The following is a 19,396-nucleotide window of genomic DNA, read 5'->3' as shown; positions in this document are numbered from 1 at the left end:
TGTGTGTGTATATACATATATACACACACACATAGACATACATCAACACGACTGAAGTGACTTACAGCACAGCACATACACACGCATACACACATGTATATACACACACATATATACTATATATAAGTATACATAATATATCATGGATATACATAAAATAATGATGCCAATAGGTAACATTTCCTGGGCACTAACTACTGGTCAGGTACTCAAACACTTTCCAGCTCTGATCTTACAGAATTCTCACAGCTGCACTGTGACTCCTCCCACCCTATTGACGATGAGAGTGGCTTAGAGTGGTTATGTCACCACAGGTAAGTCATAGAGCTGGAATTTCTGTCATCATGCCTAGGTCCACACCACACCATACATCCTGGCACAATGTCCACAGCATGGACTTCGTCCAGATGGCTATCACTGTCATGTCTCCCAGCCCAGCCACCACCTAAGTTTTGAGAATGATGTGACAGTGGAACCTGTGATGGCCTGTGGAACCACATACTTTTAGAAGCCTTCCTTTCAGAGTAACCAAGCATCTCACACACGTTCTTTGAGCCAGCTCCAGGATCACAGGACACGGCTGCACTGCTGTACATCCTTACCGCAACCACTCTCCAAACCTGGCCTGTGCTCTGGCCACGAGGGCTGCTGGCCCAATAGAGACAGCTCATGCCCTAGAGTCGGGCCTGCTGGCACTCACACCTGGCACCTGCCCCAAATCCCTTTCAGGTCTCCTCGGAAAATCTGGGCCTCGGGCCTGGGTCTCCCCGCGCGGCTCACAACAGCAGGCCAGAGGGAACCATGCGAATCAGAGAAGCCCGTGCCTTTAAGCAGCCTCTCTCCACCGTCAAGTGGCACCGGGCACTGGCTCTGTGTGCCTGCCAGACCCTGGGTGTGCAAGTGTGTGAAGGAGAGAGTGTGTGACAGCAAGAAGGTAGCGGACGTGAGCTTTGGAGGAGCGAGTGCGCGCGTGGCTCCGAGTGTGCGCTGCTGCGATCGCGGTCCGGGGCGGGCGGCGGGCGGGGAGGTCTCCTCCCCCCGCCGCGTTGAGAAATCTCAGTGAGTCACCGAGTGGTTCTGCATATTAATGAGCTCGCTCGCAGCGAGGGCAGGAGCGGATTTAAAAGAGGCCTGGGCGGGTGGAGGGAGGCTGTGGAGAGAGCCCAGAGCCGAGCGCAGAGCGCAGAGCGCTACCATAGCCCCGAAGCTCCCACCGACGGGCGCAGCGGGAGTGAGCGGAGCCGGGAGGCGCGCTCCAGGCAGAAAGAGCCGAGCACGGCGTATAGACGCGCGGGCGCCCTCCCCGAAAACCTGCTCGCGCCGCGCCTCTCGGCCAGCATGAGACTCCTGACCGCCGCGCTGCTCCTGCTGCTCCTGGCGCTGTGCGCCGCGCGCGTGGACGGTGAGTGCCTGGGAGGTCCCTGGGCGCCGGCCCGGCCCGTCCTCGGGAACCCCCAGCGCCAACTGCTAAGCGTCCCGGGATACCCGGAGGCTCTGGGCGGGCACCTAGGGTGGTCAGTGAGTTGCGACGGAGACCCCGCGTGCAAGTGAGCGATCCTCCGCGCGCTCTCTCTCTCTTTCAGGGTCCAAATGCAAGTGCTCTCGAAAGGGACCCAAGATCCGCTACAGCGACGTGAAGAAGCTGGAAATGAAGCCAAAGTACCCGCACTGCGAGGAGAAGATGGTTATGTGAGTTCTCGCTCTTCGCCGTGAGCCTGTGCGCGCTGCTCTTAAACCCGGTGCTGGGGCACAACTTGGGGCTGGGTCAGCCTAACAAACCTTTCTCTCAGCCTTTGTCAAGGCCTTGGCGAGCCTTTGCAATTGCCCAGCGAGTCCTTAGGACGCTGGCATGGCAGTCTGGTAGAGTTTGAAAAAAAGGGTCACAGTACTGTGCTCCGGAAACAGCCTCTTCCCTGAGTTCACCCTTGCTAGGTTTCCGACGGATAGCCTAGGTGTGGCACAGCCTACCTTTCTAGGGCAATCCTGGGTTAAATGGTTTCCCTGTGCCAACTTAGAACAACCAGATTGAAGTCACTCAAAATACATCCAGAACTATTAAACTTGAGCCCAAACTGTGAGGCGTGCTGCCTTCCTGTTACTGGGGAGAAGATTAAAACAAACATTGTCTGAAGTCCTAGGAACCTCCTTTCAGGGCTTTTTTCTGGATGGGGGACTATGGCCATCTGGTTTTTGGCTTCCAGCGATTCCTCAGTCTTCCGACACCAGCTGGACTTCTGCAGGTTCCTGTGGAAAGGGCTCTACTGGGGTTAACATGCCATGAGGCTGGAGCGCTGCTTGGTGGGGATGCAGAGAATATTTTAAAAAGTGGGGCAGAGCAAGAGAACACTGAGTTTCCTTGCTCCTCTGCCTTCCCAATTAACCACTTGAGGCCAACACCACTGTTTCCCCATCAATACGCTCTTGGCCAGGAAGTGAACCCTTGGCAAACCTGCTACCAAATATCTGCCACGGACCATTGGCCCCTCTTCCCCTCCCCCAGAAACAGGACACACTTTATTCTCAGTCTGGGCAAGTGCCTTCCATTCACTGGCCCTGCTGGCCCAAAGGCCTCCAAGCAGTGTCTGCACAGCAGCTCCCACCCGGCTACCCCCTCCCACTGCCACCTGGGGGCTGCACAGTGGGGCTGAAGTTAGGGGAGTTCAGAAAACACTGGGCCTGAGCTGAATACCTCTGCCTTCTTTCCTGGGTACCTAAAGTGACTCCTGTCCCCGCCCCTTACCTTGCAGACCAAGGTCCAGAAAAACTGCCAGAAAAGGGTGGGGGGCCGGAGGTCACACAGTTGAGGGAAGAGCTACAAGCCCCTTGGGGTTTTCAGCTTTCTCAGGCTGAAAATGACAGGGACATGGCAAATTAACTTTGCATTCCTCACAGTGCTAAAGGATGCCCCACACACCAAGCTGAGCTACTGAGTCCTCACAGGAGAAATGGAATAGGATATAAGGTGTAGTGATACCTCCAAAGGACAGAACCTGCCATCACCAGGCTTGCTCTTTTTTATGGCTACCCTTTTCAGAACAGAAAGGAAACTGCCAGCCAGGCCAGTGTGTGAGAAGACTTTATGTAGCCCCTTGAAGAGCTGCAGGGGTCTCAGGAGACCCGTGCACACAGCGACCCTCTTCTAAACCTCCACCTCACACCCAGGACCCAAGCCTGGTCCCTGAAGAGCTGGAGGTCTTCCCTCTTAAGCTCCTAGGGCTCTTCAGACTGCACGAGGGACCAGCGTTTTTGGCCAGAACAGGTTTTTAGCCCCAAAGCTGAACTAAAGGAAGTTTTCCAGCTCACCCTGTGTCATCTAGACATCTCTGATGAGGCTCAGGGTGGAGCCTGCTTTGCAAGAGTGGGAGTCCTTGCACTTAGAAGGATCCAGGAGAGTCAAGATTCTAGAAAGGGCAATCTGTTTCACGTACCCCCTGAGCTCTTGCTGAAACCCTCAGTATCCCAGAATGGCTAAGGACAGGGGCACAGGACCCAGAATTTCTGCATAATTGCTGGGGGCAGAAATCCTCATATCTTCACCCCACAATTAAGTTTCCAAGTCCCTGTGTTATGACTGAGCATTTGAGCTCTGTGGGGTCCTCCGCTGCTGCCCCGATCTTCAGGATTTGGGATCCTCAGCCTGCACACTGACCTAACTGAGGAGAGGGGTTTTATCTGACTTGGCCACAGCCTTTTATTCCAACTGCAAAAGCAGCATTGTAGGCAGAGAGAAACACACAGGCTAAATTCCTGTGGAGTGACCAGGTACTATGGGGGAGGGAACTGGACTCCACTCCACAGCAGTGCCCCATGCTTGAGATCTGGCACTAGGGACCCAGGCAGTCCCAGGTTTCATAGAGAGGGCTGGCGATGGCAGAACCCAGTCACCTGGCATTAGCATAAGGCCTGTCCCTGCCCTGGGAGGCTGAGGCCATGGTGAGGGCCCTGGAAACTTCAGAGCACAGGGAAGGGAAGAGAACAGGCTGCCCAGAAATACTCTGTCCCCACTGAGGTATCATGATTTGATTACCTCTCCCAGTCAACTGGCAGACCCAGAGTTCATGGCAACCCTGATCTTTTCTAGAACCTGGCCCAGGCACCCTGACACTTCAGTAAGGAACCCACGGAGTGCTAGCGGACCTCACTCCCTCCCTTCCCAGTCCTCCCACCCGAACCTCCAACCACCTCTCTTTGGCCCCTCAGCCTGCGCCCCAGCACCCAGTTCACCACCATACCTCCCTCCTGCGTGCAACCTCCCGGGGAGTGACATCCTCACCTCTTACCTTCCCCTCTTCCATGTTCACTAGCTGGTCCCTCATTCTTGAACACCATCCTTCCTCCCCTACCCGAACTCCTGCCACCCTGGCCCAGTCCTGGCTGAGAAGGACACGGCAGTTCTGGGCAGCAGCCTTTCCTGCCCTCCCCCGCTCCCAGGCTGTACCTCACACCTTAAGGCTTTTCCTTGGGCATCCTGTCTTCCATGACAATTGCTAATAACAGTTACTGTTCATTGTGCTAGGCAATTTACATAGATTATATCTTTAATCATCTCAATAACCCTAAGAGGTAGGTCCTATCATTATACCCATCTTATGGATGAGCAAACTGGTTCAAAGAGGCTCCCACAGACAGATCTGGGATGCAAACCCAGGCTCTACACTCTGTACAAAGCCACCTGCTTCTCTACCACGTGGCTAAATCTCCACTGGTGTTGGGACACTGGTGGATAGAGGCCTGAAGGGTGGTCTTATTTTCCTGCCCAAGGGTGAGATAACTGGGACTTCACACTCAGGAATCAGAATGGGCTTCAAAGCCAACAAGACTCAGCTTCAAGGTCAACAAATGCCCAGCCCCAGAACAATCTGCAGAGGATACAGGGAACTAGGGTTTAGAAGATCAGACAGAGACCACCGCACACTCAAGCCCAGCCATGGAGTGCCTCAAATCCAAGGAATGAGGTCTTGGCACGTGTACCATGCTGGCGTTAGCTCTTTCACCTCTCCATCCCAGGTTTGGAGGAGCTGAAAGCGTCCCCTGACATTTGTTCCCTAAGGGAGGCATGAGTGCTGTGGTGGGTGGGGAGGGACTCTCCCAGACTCTGGGGGCTCCAGGAGAAAAAGTGAGAGCCCATCACTCTGTGCAAGGTTAGACCTAAATGTGGAGTCAGAGATTAAGGGGACAACCAGAAACTTTTATGAAAGAACCAGGGAGTTTGCATATGGGTTCTTTGAAAGGAGGGAGGAGGCCACAGTCTCTCAGTGCCCTGACTGGGAGCCACACGGAGGGGCTGTCATTCAGGCTTCTCTATCCTCTACCCCACCTTCCTCCATTTCAGCATCACTACCAAGAGCATGTCCAGGTACCGGGGTCAGGAGCACTGCCTGCACCCCAAGCTGCAGAGCACCAAGCGGTTCATCAAATGGTACAACGCCTGGAATGAGAAGCGCAGGTATGGCCCACCGCCCCTCACCTTCCTTCCCACCATCCTACCAAATCCAGATCCTCAACTCCCTCTAGGTCATCTAGCCCTTTTAAAGCATGAACACCCACCACAGTTGTCACAGTAGGCAGATACCCAGACGCTGCTGACACACTCCCAGGGACAAGGAACTCACCACTTAGTGCTACACTTACTGCTCTCTTGGACAGCTGTAAGCATCGAAAATTGATCCTTTAGTGAACTAAAGTTTGTCTCATTCTATTGTGATATGTGATAGCCTTAATTCCTCTCCTTATTTAAGTAACTTAAGTTTTCTGACCCCTATCAGACAGCTGGATGGGCACCTGGCATGGATCTCTCAGTGATTTGTGTGGTTTGGTGAAACACAATTGCTTACAGTTCATTAACTCTAAAACTGACTACAACCACAAGATGATGAGGTAAACTCCTTGCCAACCACACCGTCTTCCCTCAAGGTGCCCCACATGCCCCCCTGCTGCCCAGAAACCTGATAAACTCCTTCTGCTGCAGGTGCAGGGAGGGACCTTGGGCTTGACCCTTTAAAATCAGAGCCACTCTTACCCTAGGGGGCAGCAACGGCCAGATGACCAGAGCCCTGAAACAGATGTCTGCCCTCTCCAGGCTGTTTCCCCATTTTCAGAAAAGAGCTTTCAGAGTCAGATCTTCCAGGCTCTGATCTCCTAGGGTCCCATGTCTGGCCTCAAAGGGCAGACAACTTCCCGGCTCCCCTGTGCTTCCTAAAGCTCCTGTCCTGGAGCAGACCTGCCTCTCACACACTCAGAGCCTGTTTACACTGTGTTCACAGAGCATGATTAGGGAAGCGTGCACACACAGGTACACATGTGCATGCACACACACAAACACGCACACACACACACACAGAGGTGAGTTCCTCTGGAGCTGGTGCCTGCACCTCATCCCACAGCGGGGCTCAGTGGGGGTGGGGAGTGACTCGCCTGGGAACACAAGTCAGGAAGCTAGGTCTCCTGGTGTCACCTTCCCCTCTACAGCGGTGCCAGCCCCACCCTCCCACCACAATTCCACCTACCAGCAGGCCCTTCCAGCCTAAGCTCTGCCCATGACCTCTCCCATATCTGACGCTTGGGCCCATCCCCAGTACCTGGGCCTTTTGTGCTGCTCCAAAACTGCCTCATCTGCAGTTGCTTGAAATAGAAAGTGATGAGAGAGAGAGGTTATTTTCTATAAAATCTGATGAGAATGAAGCCCTCTTTCTGGTCAGGGCAGGCAGCTCACATGACGCACACAGTACATGTCCTGTCCAGTCACCCTCCGGGCCCTGCGTCATCGAAAGTGGAACGAGGCTACCGCAGGGCCAGTTCACAGAAGCGCTGGCAAGTCTTCATCACGTTGCTGGGAGATTCAGGCTTTTGTGCACTTTGTCCCCTACCCCTCCACCTAGGGCCACAGCTTTGAGGGAAAGGGGGCAGGTCTGGCCCATGCAGCCCTGCTCTTTTTGTTCCTGCAGATTCCATGGATGAGAGCATAAGGGCACCTCTGCTCCCAGGCCTCCCATCACTTCCTTACAAAATGAGTTCATCCCTCCTTCCTAGCTTCCCAGGGGGCACTAATGGTAAAGAACCTGCCCACCAATGCAAGAGACACAAGAGACGTGGGTACAATCCCTGGGTCGGGAAGATCCCCTGGAAGAGGGCATGGAAACCCACTCCAGTAGTCTTGCCTGGAGAATCGCATGGACAAAGGAGTCTGGTGGGCGACAATCCATGGGGTCACAAAGAGTCAGACATGACTGAAGCGACTTAGCACCACGTGCCCTCGTTCCTAGAATGTCGAGGTGTCCTGGAAAGGGATGTGGGCATTTCCTAGTCCTCCTAGCCTCCCCTTCCTCTATCTATAAAGGTTGAAAATGTCTCCTTGGAGACAAAGGAACTATCTCTTTTTTTCTTGGCCACACTGCACTGCATGTGAAATCTTAGTTCCCCCATCAGGAATCATACCTGCATCCCTTGCATTGGCAGTACAGAATCTTAACCACTGGACTGCCAGGGAAGTCCCAATAAAGGAACTATCTTGAAGTCATCTTTGCAGAGAGAGACAGAGAATGCTGAACCTCGAAGAGAGGCAGGGGAAGGAAGCAGCCAAGCCAGGCTATGGGCAAGACTAGAGAGCTCCCAGAAGCTCAGAGCCCAGAGCCTTCACTGCCACCAGAAGCAGAAGAATCAGGCATTTGATTTCAGTGCATAATTACTCAGAAATCAGAAACAAGGCAGAGGGAGCAATGGACTCTCTGAATGTGACATGTGGCCCCACGGCAGGCAGCCATGAGGCAGGAGGGAAGGAATTTAAGGACCTAAACAGAGCCGGCTGGGGAGGTGACGGGGAAAGGCAGCTTGGGAGTGCCTGCAGGCCTGATAACTGCTAGAGGAAGTGACCTGGTGCCCCGGGTCTCGGTGACAGCTGCAGCCCCACCAACCATCCTTGGGTCTGAGGCACTGCCTTCTAGAACTGGGATTTTCTTTTTCTTTTTGCTGGAGGACACGTATTATTGGACAAAACACAAAGATACAAGCCTAAATGGAGGGAGGGGGTGCCTCCATCCCCTCCCCTCTGCATCCACACTGGAGACAGATGTCATTCCCACCACTGACATGCAGTGTGCGTCGGGCTGACTTTAAGTCTCCTGCACCTGGTCTCCTCATACACCAGGGTGGTTTGCTTCCTAGAGCTTTGAGGATAAAAAGAAACTGCAGAGGTGGAGGCTGTTTAGAAAGGTCAAAGTCGGGTTTGGAGGAGCTTTCATGGCCATGTGAGGGCCTCCTCTGTGATGTCCCTGCTTCTCCCCAGCTCCTGTGGTCCTGGGAGAGGCACTCCCCAGGCCAGGTGCAGAGCAGCTCATACACCAGCCTATGTGTTACCTGCCTCATGTCCTGAGCCACTGACATGGGTGTTTTCTCTTCCCAGGGTCTACGAAGAATAGGGTGAAAAATCCCTGATGGGAAAACTTCACACCAGTTGGGAACAAGCAAAGGACTTTGCAGATTCAAAAAACAAACCCTTTCTTTCTCACAGGCATAAGACACAAATTAAATATTGTTACAAAGCACTTTTTACCGAGGGTCAGTTTTTACATTTTATAGCTGTGTGCAAAAGGCTTCCAGATGTGAGATCCTTCTTTCGCGCTCCAGATTTCATCACAAGCCGCCTTTTACTGAAAAGTGGGGAAACTCATGCCTTTCCTTTGTATTTAAAAAAAAAAAAAAATGCTTTTTTTTTTTTGTATTTGTCCAGACATCACTGTACATCTGAGCTTTATAAGCACCTGGGAGGAACAGGGAACTTGGTTGAGACATTTTATAACAGCATCGCTCCCTTCCTAGTGCAGAAAGCTTCCGCTCAGAAGTCCTGGCGCCTCGGCACAGCGGCCACGAGCTCTCCTGGGCTCACGGCTGGTTACAGCCTTGGGGGGATTCGGCAGCGGCCCCAGTCACAGGGCAAGCCAGAGTGGATTTCTCTGCATCTGCTCTTTGACAAACTCGAGTTTGGCTGTCAGAGAAATATGCTTCATCCCCGTGACTGATTTTTACACATCCTTGAAAACATTTCCAAGATCCTCAGATGGTGAAGCAGATAGATGGTCCTTAAGGAAGGGGTTGGGTCTTCTCTCCAACATGAGCATTTGTGAAAAATTCACCACTTCAATCTTTAATGTTTTGAAAGCCCCTGAATATCTTAGGGGAAAATCAGTGAAAATCTTAGAAGAAAACCTAAATCTATACAAATACACACACAATATACAACTACAGACACACATGCTGTTGACGAGTCAGAGCCTTCAAAGCCTGTTTCTTTCCCTCTCGACGATGGAACATGCAATACTAAAGCAATCTCTCTGTGATTCCCCATGTAACTCTTCAGTGTTAAACAGTGCAGTCTTCTTCTGGTGCAGTCCTCTTTAAGATGACCACATGCCCTTCCCTTTGTAAATATACTCTTAGGAAGGCGAGCCCTAAATGAGCCCCTTCAGTATACGCCGCATTGCTCTATGGTGTCATATGCTATATAAATGTCAGGAACCATTAGCATTGCATGCAGGTTTGATATTCTTTCTAAGACAAAAAGAAAAGTAATAAAATATATTTGAAATGTACCAAACTTCTAGAGTACTGACTTTTTTTTCTATTTAATTAAGGCAGGATGACAATCAAATGTTTACTACATCCTGAATAAACAGGGACAAAGTTATTGGGAAGGAAACTGGTGTTTCCCAGATACCAGTCAGCACTGTCACCACTATGGAATGTCCTGAAGACAGAAAGCCAGGTCTCAAGGCTGTTGATTCTTCCCTGCCTGACTCCCACACCTGGGCCAGGTTCATCAGAACAGAACTGCAGGGTCAATTTAATGTTCCCACGTAGGGGAGGGAACAGAAAGGGGACCAGTTAGGGGCCCTGTGGCCCAGGGCCCCAGGATTCTAGTGGGACTCAGGAAAAGGCAAGAAATGCCCACCTGGAGGCCCCAGGGCTCCAGGACCAGGCTGTGTGGGAGCCACAGCCAGCGCGATGTTGGGGGTCCCTTTCTGCTCCGGCAGGATGGAGATGATGTGTGCACACACCTCATGGTGCTTCTGGAAACTGAAGGCGGCAATCCACGGGAAGCGCTCAGGATGCCAGGGCGTGGTGAACACTCACTTGGTAAACGTGAGCTCCTTTAACATCCACAAGACCAGGCCACTTTGTGTTCTGCACAAACTGTCCACGGCCCCGCACCTCATATATCCCGGTCAGCCAGGCCCTGAAACAGGCCCCCTGTGCCCACCTGGACCCCCACTCTCCACAGGACTGCCCAAGGGAACATGCCTGGCTCTGCAGTTTCTGTCCGCCTCACCAGGAGCCAGGCACCCATGTCTCTCCACCTCTGAGGATGGCTTCCCGGCTCTGCCAGCACTTAACAAGGACGCACAGCAAGGACCCTGCCCGAGCACCTCCTCAGCAGGGTGCTACTGCCTCCTTTCTGTCGTCTCCTGGCACTACCAAGTCCCACCAAGTGCGAGCCTGACAAAACTAAGGCCCAGAGAAGTTACAGAAGCTGTCCAGGGTCAGCCCTCACACCACTCCAATGGCTGGCAGTCTCTTTGCTGAGAGAAGCAGGACAGGGTGGGCCAAGGCCACTCTGGGCAGGGTGACTGTGAATGCCTGGTGTGGTCCTGCTCTCCCTTCCTTATGGGGAAAGAAGGGAGACTAGACAGGGAAGCCGCAGCACCAACAGGCAGAACAGAGGAGCCACAGTGTGAGGGCAGGGGAGAGCAGAGGCCGGGTCCCTCTCCCCTAGAAGCTCTGAGACCTGCTTGACCCCAGATCAGCACACCATGCTGGGGTGGGGCCTCACCAGGACAGGGCCCCCATAAGAAACTCGACTGCAGGATCCTCCCTGGCCTCCCCCAAATCCCACCCTTCTCAAGCCCAGCCCTGCCAATGCAAAGGCCTCTCCACCTGACGGCAGACGACCGGGGGTGTAAGATTCTTGGTGCCAATCCCTGAGTTGCAAATTTTGCCCTCCACTCACTCTAGACACACACCTCCCCACCTGAGTTCAGGGTTCTACTTTATCCCAGCATCTCTTCCTCCAGCCCTCCTGGTCCATGAGTCCTGTCCCTTCTCCAACCTCGCAAGTCACCAACTGGCTTCTTAATAACAGTGACAAAGTCCCCCGACAGGAGATCAAGCAGTAGCCCCAGGCATTTGCCCTGCTGCTCATTCTCCACCCTCCCAGCAGTGCTGTGTTGAAGGTGTCCAGACAAGGGACACAATTTGCATGAGAAACACAGATAGTAAGAGTGAGAAGAGCTGGACTTCAAGCTCCAGGGTGTCAGCAGAAGGAGCGGAGGTCTTATGGGCAAACATCTCATCCCCTGCAAGGACTGTGTGTCCCTGGAGAAGGGAGGTTGGGGGTGCTTCGTGGATGACCTGGACCCTGTCCTCCAACAGACAGGTACCAGCTGGGCCACTACAAATGGGCTCTCAGTCCCAAACTTTGCCAAACATCAAGAGGGCCCCGCAGTGCCAGGAACTGTGCTTGGCTCCAAGGAAATCACCCTTTTCCCCACTTATAGAACTTCTTCTCATTGTTTTTCTTCTCTGAGCTTCCCAGTAGCTTTATGAGCATCCACTCACTGCATTCCAGAAAGGAGGGTAACTCTAGTGCAGCAAAGCAAAGACAGGCTGCCTTCTAAGGGGCTCTCCTGGGCCTCCCTGGGGAGGCATGAACACGCTCCTCTGCCCACAGGCAGACCAGGTCCCACACAGGCCCCACCTCCAGAGCCACACTGCTTCCTCACACACGGGCATACTTCGGGATCCAAACACCAGGTCCTGGACCCCCCCTCTTCCCACAGACAGGCCCTGAGCAGGTACACAGTGCTGCCCCAGACCTGACACCAGGACGACTGCATCCTTAGGGAGCTCCAGCCCAGTTCTGCTGCTCATCTCCACCCAGCCACACCTCCCTCACAGAACTTTTCCTGATCACCTTGGACCTGCAGCCAGAACCACCTACATAACTGGGGTCGGGACCAGCTACACAACTGCAAGCCTGGTACAAAATAAGATGCAAGGCCCTCTGTTCAAATTTTAAGAATTTCAAGATGGCAACAGCAGAGCATGAAGCCCCAGCACAGGGCTCTGTGTAGCTCTCACACCGCAAGCCCATGGCACCTGTCTTACCACTTAGGTATCAACTTTAGCAGCCATCTGGATGGCCCATTTGGGTCCTGAGTTATTACATGACTTTTCCTACAATTTAATGCCTTTATTTGAACTGGAACAGCTAACAAGACAGTCTTAGACACCAGGGACTATATCTTACACTTCTTTGTAAAAATCTCCCAGAACCTATGATAGCTCTTTGGACGTACTCAAACACCAGGAATTAATCTTAGTTTTAGAGAGTCCCCTAAGAACATGCTTTCTGCACTCACTCACGGAGCCACCACTGCATGCAAAGCCCTGTGCTAAGGGGAGCCAAGGCTTGGCGAGACCCTCACCCTCAAGGGCAGAGTGCATCATTCATGAGCCAGCCACTGCTCCATCATGAGGTATTTGCTATGTGTCACCAACTGCTGGATGCTGGGGATGACCCCTCTAGAAACAACAGGTACACAATAGAGACAAAGAAGCTGCTGAAATTTCCTGTCAGTCTAACATTAAGCCAGAGGGCTGCACAGCAGGCTCTAGGGACACCTAGAGCCAGTCTCAGAGAGGGGGCCCCCTCTGACCAAGGCCTATCAATCTGGAGCAGGCTCCTGGCAAATAGTAAGTTGTTCTCAGGCAATGGCAGGAAGTCCTGACTCCATCCTGTCCCTGGGTCCTGCCCATGACTCCTGGGTCCGTGTGCGATGAGACAGGCCAGCAGAGACAGAGCTCTGGGGCCAGAAGAGGAGATGTGAGGGAATTCACAGGGGCCTCAGGAACGCCAGCCACGCCCCAGGTGAGCGTCCAGGGAAGCCAGGCACAGCTCCGACCTCCGCTCCCAGCTCATCTGTCTCCCTTCCTCTCCCTCTTCTTCACCTCCTATCTGGCCTGCCAGGGAACCACGGCTGGGCCCTCCCCAACCTCACTGGCAAGGAAGCCCACCACAGATTTTCTGCTCAGTCTCCCACGTGAAGAAGACACCATACTGCTTTTAGAGCCCTCCCCTGTGCTCCTGTTTTTGAAAAGTTGAATAGATAATCTTGGAGGTCATTAAGGAAGCAATAAAACCTAAAGCATTTTTTTTACTCTTAAGGGACTTCCCTGCTGGTCCCAGTGGTTAAGACAACACATGATGGAGGGGGGCTGGGTTCCATCCCTGGTCAGGGAACTAGATCCCACCTGCTGCAACTAAGACCTGGTGCAGCCCAATAAATAAATAAAAACAAATATTGATAATAATGTGTTAAGGTAACATCTCCCAGCTCCCTCCACACCAGGCCATGACAATTCATGCCACCAGAAGGCAGCATAGAGCCAGTGAGCCTCAGCCAAGGGCTCTCCAAGTTCCCCAAGGGCTGTGTGAGAACAGTGACAATAGGAACTGGAATAGTCCTTACTTACTCTGAGCCAGACCCTGTGTTGAGACCCTTGCAGCCTTATCCCATGGACTCCTGGTAACCACCACAGCAGGGGTGTGGGGGTCTGTCCTTTAGCTCCACTTTACAGATGAGGAAACTGAGGCTTAGCAAGGTGAATACAGATTGCCCATATTCACAAAGCTAGTAGACAGCAGACAGAGAATTTAAACCCTTGTGTCAGGCTCCAGAATAGGCTTCTGCCCCAAGAAGACATGCTATCTTAGAGCTTCTGCCGACCTCAGCCGATGAGACTATACTGTGCCCTCAGCCAGACCTCACCTACTGTTTACTAAGTAGAGATTAATTGTCCACCGAACTTGGGCCCCATGTGCTTTGGGTGTGCCTCATTCTGTCTTTCAGAAACAGCATACTACAGTCACATGCTCCCCTAGGGCGTCTCCCACTCATCCAACAAACAAAGTGAGCCCCACAGCCATGGAATCGCTGCTCTGCCCCACCACTGGTAGACACAAATTCAGTCTAAGTAGAAGCAGCCACAGATTTGTCCCAACACCACCAGGCAGTACAGCGGTACAGAATCCACCTGCCAATGCTGGAGACGCAGGCGACTCCGGTTCGATCCCTGGGTTAGGAATATCCCCTCAAGGAGGAAATGGCAATCCACTCCCATATTCTTGCCTGGGAAATTCCATGGACAGAGGAGTCACAAAGAGTCTATGGGGTTGCAAACAGTCAAAACACCACAGAACACGCATGTACCAAATAAGTGGAAAAAGTAAAATGACCATGGTATCAAATTCAACTCAATGTTTTGGTTAGAAACCAGTTGAAACCATCAAGATGTTGACTTAAAAAATTAATTCAGAGCTGGATTTAAAATAATCAGCCTGTTTCACAATGAAGAGAGCTGATATTCTGGGAACAGTAGTAGGATGTCTAATTAGATGCAGATGAGACACTCATCTAATATCCAAGGATATTCCCCCAGGAGCAAAAGGGAAGGTGAAGCAACAGGCTCTTTCTTTCAACCCACTGTGTCTTTGAAAGCAGCCCTCACACAGGAATCATTTCTACATACAAAAGCTTTTGTCTCCTGGAAATAATGGCCTGAAAAGACAGACAGGAGTTAAGTATTTGCATTAGTAAAGTCAAAAAGTATCATAAACCAAGAAAATTATGACAGAAAGAACATCCCTCAATTCCTTTACAGCTGCTAAGATATCAACCTGGCTGATTCCCATACTCTGCAGGGCAATAAAGTTTAATAAAAATAATAACCACCACCACCACCACCAATATTTGAGTGCTTTCTCAACAGACTCTTTGTCAGTTAGTCCATTCTACAGATGAAGAGTTTCAGGCAAAAAGAAACTGAGTAACTTGGCCAAAGTCACCGAGTGGCCAAGTAGTCTTATGATTAGATGCTCAGTTATGTTCAACTCTTTGCGACCCCATGGACTGCAGCCCACCAGGCTCCTCTGTCCGTGGGGATTCTCCAGGCAAGAATACTGGAGTGGGTTGCCATGCCCTCTTCCAGGGGCTCTTCCTGACCCAGGAATCAAACCCAGGTCTTCCGCATTGCCAGCGGATTCTTTACCATATTAGCCACCAGGGAAGCCCGAAGATGGAGGTACTGGGGATTGAACCCAGGGCCTCATGCATGCTAAGCATGTGCTCTACCACTGAGCTACGGCCCCAGGTCTAGGCAAGTGGTCTTAAGCACGGTTAAATCTTGGTTTGGACACTCCTAGGTAGGATGACCCTACGTCCTGGTTTCCTGAGATAATCCAGGTCTAGGACAGTCATTCCAGTATAATTATGAAGAGGGTTCCCTTCCATGCTCCTAAAAGAGTTCTAGTGTGGTTGATAAATTATATGATCAGCCCACTTTCAGGGCCTAGCAGGAAAGTACATAGGGTGTGGGATTGTGCAGTGTCTAAGAAATGATTTCTCCCCTTGGACAATCTGAGCGAGTATGGGCCTTTGGGAAGTAATGGTGACCCTTAAACCCCACAGAGCACTTTAGAGAATCTTCCCGGGCCATCTTCTGGCTTCCCTGTTCCACCCTGGCCTCCCTCTTTTGCCAGACAAAGCTTGGAGTGGATGCCCATAGATTGTTTACTGGGGGGAGCCCCATCTGTTGAATAAAGACCCAAATAAAAATCCTTGTCCCCCGCTCTGTGTGTCTGCCCACATGGTATTCCCCAGACAATGAGAGTATCAGACTCTGGTTTCAGGAGAACAAAAGTCAGTTAAGCAGCTGTATTTCCCAGAGGACGGAGGAATATCTTTCCTTGACAATTAGGTTGGCATGTCCTGTAAGGGAGGGATTAGCTACTTCAGAGAAGTAGTAACAGGATATGGGCCTTTGACATCTTATTCCCCCAGTGAGCCTGGGGAGGGATGACGCGTATCAGGAAGCTTGGGGAAAGCTATGGAGTCCCAAAAGTGTAACTCCTTCCCCTCACAGCAGTCCCAAACAATACATGACCCCTTTGAATGTTAGCTGTGGGCAAGTCTGAAGTATTTTCCCACCATCAGGCTACTGACTCACTCCCTTCCCTGAACCTGGGAGGAGCTGGGGTGGAAAAGAGGACAGAATCCCAAGACACAGGCCATGCTGGAGCCTCAGTCTCACCGAGCCACCTGGAACCCGGGCAGCTCTGGGGTGGGTGGTGAAGAGAAAGGGTCACCCGAGCACTTTAGATTACTGACTGTTGTCCTCTCCATGTTCAGTCCTTGGGCTGGCTTCCTGTTCTGAGGTTTCAGGATATGACCTCCTACCACTCTATCTGAGCTGACTCGCCTCAGATGCTAAGGGATTTTCTGCAGTTCCCTCCAAATGTATTAAAAGAGTCCCTCATCGGATAAATTCACAGAAGACACCAAGGTCCCAGCCCAATATCTATACCCCATGTCTGCTGAGCTGACAATGCAGGCTTCTCTCCTGCAACCATGAGCAAGTTACTTTATTTCTCCCAACCCCTTAATTTCTCCCAGCCTCAACTTTACAGGGTTACCATGAGCACTAAATGAGATGAATGTCTCAACACAGAATGTAAGCAGTTGCTACATGGTAGTTACTTACTATTATCATCCTGCCTTTAAAATGTAGAAGGGAAAACTGTAGTTTTCTACCCTATGTGGACCTACTTGTATTAACATCACATTTATTAGACATAAAAAGGCCAAACTTGAGGCCATATATATCCAGGGAACCTGAACATTCTGAGAATTTGATCAAATTTCCATACCTGTTTCATCACTTGTAAAATAGAAATAATAGTAGTGCTTAATCTCAAAGTTATTTTTAATACTAGATGAGATTATTCAAATAGAATATGTAAAATTTCATGTGACACATACCAAGCTAATAAATGACAGCTAATAATAACAAAAATTTCATGTTAAAAGAACATATTTTATAATCCAAAGACTCTTAAATTCCAGAAGGAAAACACCTTAGAATCTATTTCTACCTTGTGTCCAGATTTTTTTGAACTTGTGAATTTTTTAACTGCTTTTGGACATGGGGGCTTCCCTGGTAGCTCAGTGATAAAGAATCTGTTTGCAGTGCAGGAGACCCAGGTTCAATCACTAGGTTGGGAAGATCCCCTGCAGAAGGGAATGCCAACTCACTCCAGTATTCTTGCCTGGAGAATTCCATAGACAGAGAGGAGCCTGGTAGGCTATAGTCCATGGGTCACAAAGAGTCAGACATGACTGAGCAACTTATCACTTTGGACACTGGGTGCCCTTGAAAAGCTGATGAATACTCTATTTCTTTTTCCCTCAAAGAAATGCAGAACCTTGCAAACAACTTCAGAAGATTCTTATATTCCTCTGAAGTTATCTTTATGGTGTCTTGGACCCTGTATAAATCCTGCCTTAGGTCATCCCAGATAGGGCCTTCAGAGGCTGCTTGAATGTTTTTAGTAACAGAAGCCTCACAACTTATAAAGCAGCTCGCTCTATGTTGGAAAAGTCCAAATCAGCTAAAAAGTTTTAAAATTCATCTTAAATCAGAAACCTAAATAAGGCTTCCTGAGGTCCCCCTGTGGAGCAACACAGAGGAAACACAATACCTTTTTCAGGTGCCAATGCCTGATGTTTTTGGAAGGTAGTGACATGTGTGACCCTCTCTAGGCTAAAGTTGCCTGTCCACTCAGTCATTTCAAGTGATGGCTTCCCTTAGCCATCCAGGACACCCCCACTCCCCAAACCACCTCCTACATGGAGGAGGCTCATTTCCTTTGTCAGGATATCAGATTTCTATTAAGCCCTGTTGACTGTGCTAGTGACCCCATCACATCCATTAAGCAGGGATTTAAATGGTCCCCAAGGCCTCTTCAAACAAGAGCAAAGTGTCAGGCCACACAGACCTGCATTCCATCCTTGGGTTTGGGCAACTGGTCTTTTGAACCCAAGCCCACCACTCTACATATGTCCCAATTAATTAAGTCTCACTAATTTCTTCCCTAGCACTCCAAACCTTCAAGCAGAGTCTGGCTCACATTCTATCACCCAGTAAACATACTGCAGAACACATTCTGCCTCTGGGCTTTGACATATACAAGATAAGAAAATCAATGAGACCTGCATATCTTTCTGCCTGAAGCTCAGGAAAAGGTGACTTACACACGTTCTCTCTCACTCACTCTTCACACCAACTCTATGAAATAGGCATTGACATCTATACTATCATCCCTACTTAACAAACAAGAAAAGTCTGATAGAGACTACATCACCTGCCTAACATCATCCACTCAGCAACTAGCCAACCCAAGATTTCAACTCAAGCCTGTCTGAACACACTATTGCACTACACCCTCGGCATCTCCACACTGAACGGTGTTTTTCTACATATGTCCATCTCCCCAACTGGGCTGTGGGATCTCTGACAATAGTGAATAAGTTTTGTCTCTGAATTCCCAGCCCCCAGCAAGTGCCTGGCACAGAGCAGGTATTTTATGACTAGTGGGGGAGGGAAAACAAGGGAAGGGGTCACTGTGGTCACTAGGGGCTAGTGTGTAAGAAAACGCTTCTTAGAGTGGAGCCCTGAAGTTCAGGTCCTTCTTTTAGAGCCTCTATTCTACCCTGTGGGCCACCAGGATATAATGTCTGTCCATACGACCAGAAAGTTCTGGGTCCCTAGCCCACAGGACCATGCTGGCCCTAAGATTGTAACATTCACTCACCCAAGTTATGGGAAAGCAGATGGGAAGGAGTGGCCCTGTGTCCCCCCACACGCTTGTCCACCCCTGTGCCCAGCAGTGGGCACTTGCAGTGTACCCCTCACTCTCTATCACACAGCTGGCTTCCTCAAGGCAGCAGGCTGCATACTGGGAGGGAGAAGGTTCAGGAAGCCTCTGGTTTGAGATCTCTCACTACTCTTGAGAGGATAGCCAAATTCCTGATCAACTCAGACATTTTCATAAAACACATTCTTAAGCGAACTCACGGAATTTTGTACTGAGAAGTCTGGCTAAAGAGAAGAAGCTTAACAGAAAATAACAAACACCACCACTGGAGCCAAACTACCATCTAGGTATTGAGCCAGTTCCATCCACAGGTCTGTCCACACTGTACGACTCTTCCATACTCACTCATGGTATATAAACCCCACTAGGCTTGTTCCTGTTCTTACAAACTGCAAGGCCTCAATTTTTCTGAAACCCATCAATATGTTCCATTGAACATATCTCTGCGGGTTCAGTTCAGTCATTCAGTCATATCCGACTCTTTGTGACCCCCTGGACTGCAGCACTGTCAGGCTTCCCTGTCCATCACCAGCTCCCAGAGCTTGCACCAAATCTCTGCGGGTTAAGAGATCTAAAGACTCAGGGAAGGTGGTCTGGGCCCAGCTGTGCGTGAAGGTGAAAGATCTAGAAGGC

General features: G+C 50.7%; 1 protein-coding gene and 1 non-coding gene across 2 annotated transcripts; one reads left to right on the top strand and one right to left on the bottom strand.

Annotated features, from left to right (window-relative positions):
- Nucleotides 1-1,121: 1,121 nt before the first annotated feature.
- On the top strand, nucleotides 1,122-8,540 carry CXCL14 (C-X-C motif chemokine ligand 14). The gene is made up of 4 exons (XM_020910300.2): nucleotides 1,122-1,402; nucleotides 1,584-1,689; nucleotides 5,333-5,446; nucleotides 8,399-8,540. Exons 1-4 carry the CDS (start codon nucleotides 1,339-1,341, stop codon nucleotides 8,412-8,414), a joined length of 300 nt encoding a protein of 99 aa, XP_020765959.1. The 5' UTR covers nucleotides 1,122-1,338; the 3' UTR covers nucleotides 8,415-8,540.
- Nucleotides 8,541-15,127: 6,587 nt separating this feature from the next.
- Nucleotides 15,128-15,199, bottom strand: TRNAA-AGC (transfer RNA alanine (anticodon AGC)). Its single transcript has one exon. It is a non-coding gene; the product is annotated as a tRNA-Ala (tRNA).
- Between the last annotated feature and the right edge of the window lie 4,197 nt (nucleotides 15,200-19,396).

This window comes from Odocoileus virginianus, chromosome 3 (assembly GCF_023699985.2).
Source record: "Odocoileus virginianus isolate 20LAN1187 ecotype Illinois chromosome 3, Ovbor_1.2, whole genome shotgun sequence".
Lineage (NCBI taxonomy): Eukaryota > Metazoa > Chordata > Mammalia > Artiodactyla > Cervidae > Odocoileus > Odocoileus virginianus.
This window is presented reverse-complemented; position numbering and strand designations above follow the sequence as displayed.